Below are 3,320 nucleotides of genomic sequence, written 5' to 3'. Positions count from 1 at the left end.
TGAGTTTTGCCATTGACTGAGAATCTAAAGCTCTTAAGCAAACACTACCTTTAATATAACCAACCCTCTTCAGTATTAAACTGTGGTTCAAACTTTGAAAGTGCGAAACCAAACTCAAGCTTAGAATTCTTTATGCTCATTTGTGATTTGAATTGTTCTAATTATCAATGAAGTTACGTAGAAAAATTTCTATCTAGATTTTTTGCCGTATTCGTATTTGTAAGTTGTGTAAAAATCCAACTGATTTTTAAAATTTAATCATTATTTGCCCTGTTATTCTAAATGAGTTCTATCGCTGTTCTATTTTTCAGACGTCGGCATGCGGTTCCTCGGCATCCAGAGATCCGACAGTCTAGTGTCCTCCGAGGAGGCGACTCCTAGCGATACTCCGGATGAAACCATCAATGAAATTGTAGAGGTTAGATTTTTAAGTAAGCTTGGTTCGTTGATCGTCTGTGACTCTTTTTTTAGCTTATTTCCATTACAAATTATACATCCGGTAAATTCGTACTTGTTGAACTGTTGGCGATGAAATCGCTAGTAACAATGCTATTATCTATTATTAACGATGAAAATTTCCAGGCGTTATATCAGGTAATGAGATATTTGTTACCTTAATACCCGGGTTGACAAAATTGCTTGTCATACAATTTATACAATTTCACAAATGTATGATAATTCCACAATTGCATAATTCTACAAAAAAAATGAATGAAAGCTATAATAAGTATTTGTTCATATAAGATAAATTTACGAGTACAATTTTTCCAAAGACCCCGTGCATGGAATTGTATGATAAGCAACTTCCATAGACTCCATGTATGGAATTGTTTAATTAACTTTTTCTCCTAGACTCCATGTCTGAAATTGTATTGTAAACATTTTTTCCAAAGACTCCAGGTATGAAATTTTATGATAAATTGTTTCCATAAACTCAATGTATAGAAATGTATGATAAGCAATTTTTCCATAAACTGCATGCGAGGAATTTTACGACAAGCATCTTTTCTTGTATCGAATTATTTGAGAAGTGTTTTTTTTCTTGAACGAAATTGTATGATAAGAATTTTTTCTTCTGTTGCAAATGTATGATAAGTTTTTACTCCATGGCTCCGTACATAAAATTGTATGATATGCTTTATTTTATATTCAGATGTGTGACAAGCGTTTCTCTTGTATGTAATTGGATGACACGCATTGTTGTTCCGACTTTCGATACGAAAGTAACGGAATATTTGAGCTCGGGTGGGTTTTTTTTTCTTCAGACAAATTCGACTTTTTAACTAGCCATTTTTGACGAAATATTTTTATATCATTCGAAAGCTATTGTTGTCCTGAGTTTAAATTTGAAAAGATATTTCACCTGTGATTATTTTTTGTAAGGTTATGAGGCTTTAAAGATTGCTATTTTGGCCATTTTGAACAATATGGGAAAATTAACACGCGATATAATTCGCGCTATTAACGCGTAAGCGGAGATTTAATCCGTCTTAGAAATCGTTCCAAATTGGTTGAAAGAAGCTTATTTGCCATACTCGATTTGTTAAAAGGAGCGAAATCTATTGTTTTATACTGTATATGGCGTGTGGGGGGATGATTTTCAAAGAAAAATTTTCAAAGTTTAGAAAAAAAGTTTTTCATTTTATGTTATTTCATTTAATTTTTCGGATCTACGTAACAATCTCCCCCCCCCTTCAAAAAAAGGGGGGGGGGAGATTCTTTAGTAGATACAATAGGGGGGGAGATTGTAAAGTAGATCCAAGTTCTTTATGTTGTTTATGTTATTACTGCTCCATAAACTTTAAAAGGCAGTCGGAAGTTTCAGGGTTTCGCCCTGATACGAGCAGTCTTGTTCTTGTAAGGAATCGTTTGGTAAACATTTTTTTTCATAGGCTCACTTTATTGGAAATGTATAACAATATTTTTTTTACTGTTCTTAATATGGATTTCTTGATACACATTTTTCTTCAATGGAATTCTATTACAAGCGCCTTTATTACAAGCACCCATTTTTCCTTATGAAATCATATGGAATTATTTGATAAGCATTTTTTTCATAGATTCATGGATAGAATTGTTTGATATATTTTTTCCCATAAGCTGCATTTGTGAAAAAAACATGGTAAGCATATTTTCCATAGATTCCAAAAGTAATAATTTTCCAAGGAATTGTATATATGCTTTTTTTTGTCGGGAATTTATAACATGATTTTTTCTCGTATAAATATTAGGCATAAAGAATAGGTGTATATAGGCATTTTTCCAAAAAAAAACCTTGTTCACAAAACAGTCAATTTTAATTGAAATGGTAAATTTCGCGACTGATTTTAAGCAGACTACTGACATGCTCAATTTCTTGAAAATCTTAACCAAACAACCATCATTTAAAAAAGGATAGTAATTAGGTGAAGTTCATTTCAGGCAGTTTTTATTGATTCAAAAAAAAGTTTAAAAAAAAAACATTTTTTTTGTATTCGTGGTTTTCACTCTAGTTTCCGACGGTTCAATTTCCGTTTTTTCATGTAATTTATGCTATCTGGTACGTTTTTTAGGTGCTTTTTTCCAAATCATGGGCTTTTTAATGATTTAAACAGTTTTAATTATAATTGACAGGTGGGTAATTTTTTTTGATTAAACGATTTTGGCCAATGTTATATATGTTAGTCAAGTTCTTTTGCGCAGTTTCGAGAGCAAAATAAAATGTTATGCTTTTGTATATGTAATTTTTGCACGTCATTTTTTAATTTTTCAAGTACTATTTTTTTAACATAATTTTTCATAAAAATTTATATTCTTTATTTTACTATCATGTCACGCATTGTTGGTCGTTGTATCGCAAGTGTTACAAAGCCCCAATTCGTCTCTTTATAAGCAAATTCGTACGGATTTCTATGAATCGAATTGTATGACAAGCATAGGCTCTATGTATTAAACTTTTTGACTAGCGTTTTTCTTATACGAAATTTTACAAAAAACCTTATTTTGTAAATAGAGAGCAACCCGGGGTTCCCTTATTCTCTCTAGGTCATTCGGGACATCCAAAAGCTGAATGCTCACTTCGAGTGCGAGTTGGGACGTCTGAAGCGGAAGAAACAGAGAGAGAGGCGGGACAGGGTAGGGTGGCTGGGCTGGATGGAGATGATGCACATACCTAGATTCATAGTTCGCTTCCTATTTCCCATTTGCGCTGCTTGGCAGGTTAGACTTACTTTTGAACAAATTTTAAACACCGACAAAAGTTACAAATGTTAACGAATTTAACACGAGCAAAAGCAACACAAGCATAGCGAATATCAAAGACCCCCACCCACCCGTTCGGG

General features: G+C 32.8%; 1 protein-coding gene across 1 annotated transcript in view; it reads left to right on the top strand.

Annotated features, from left to right (window-relative positions):
* The window catches only part of LOC134845747 (uncharacterized), a 12,516-nt gene continuing 9,196 nt past the window's right edge, over positions 1-3,320 (top strand). Inside the window, exons 1-3 of the mRNA XM_063862808.1 lie at positions 1-219; positions 312-418; positions 3,025-3,198. Coding sequence (XP_063718878.1) covers positions 320-418; positions 3,025-3,198 — 273 coding nt within the window. The 5' untranslated portion in view covers positions 1-219; positions 312-319. The remainder of the gene's footprint in view (positions 220-311; positions 419-3,024; positions 3,199-3,320) is intronic.

This window comes from Symsagittifera roscoffensis, chromosome 5 (assembly GCF_963678635.1).
Source record: "Symsagittifera roscoffensis chromosome 5, txSymRosc1.1, whole genome shotgun sequence".
NCBI lineage: Eukaryota > Metazoa > Xenacoelomorpha > Acoela > Convolutidae > Symsagittifera > Symsagittifera roscoffensis.
This window is presented reverse-complemented; position numbering and strand designations above follow the sequence as displayed.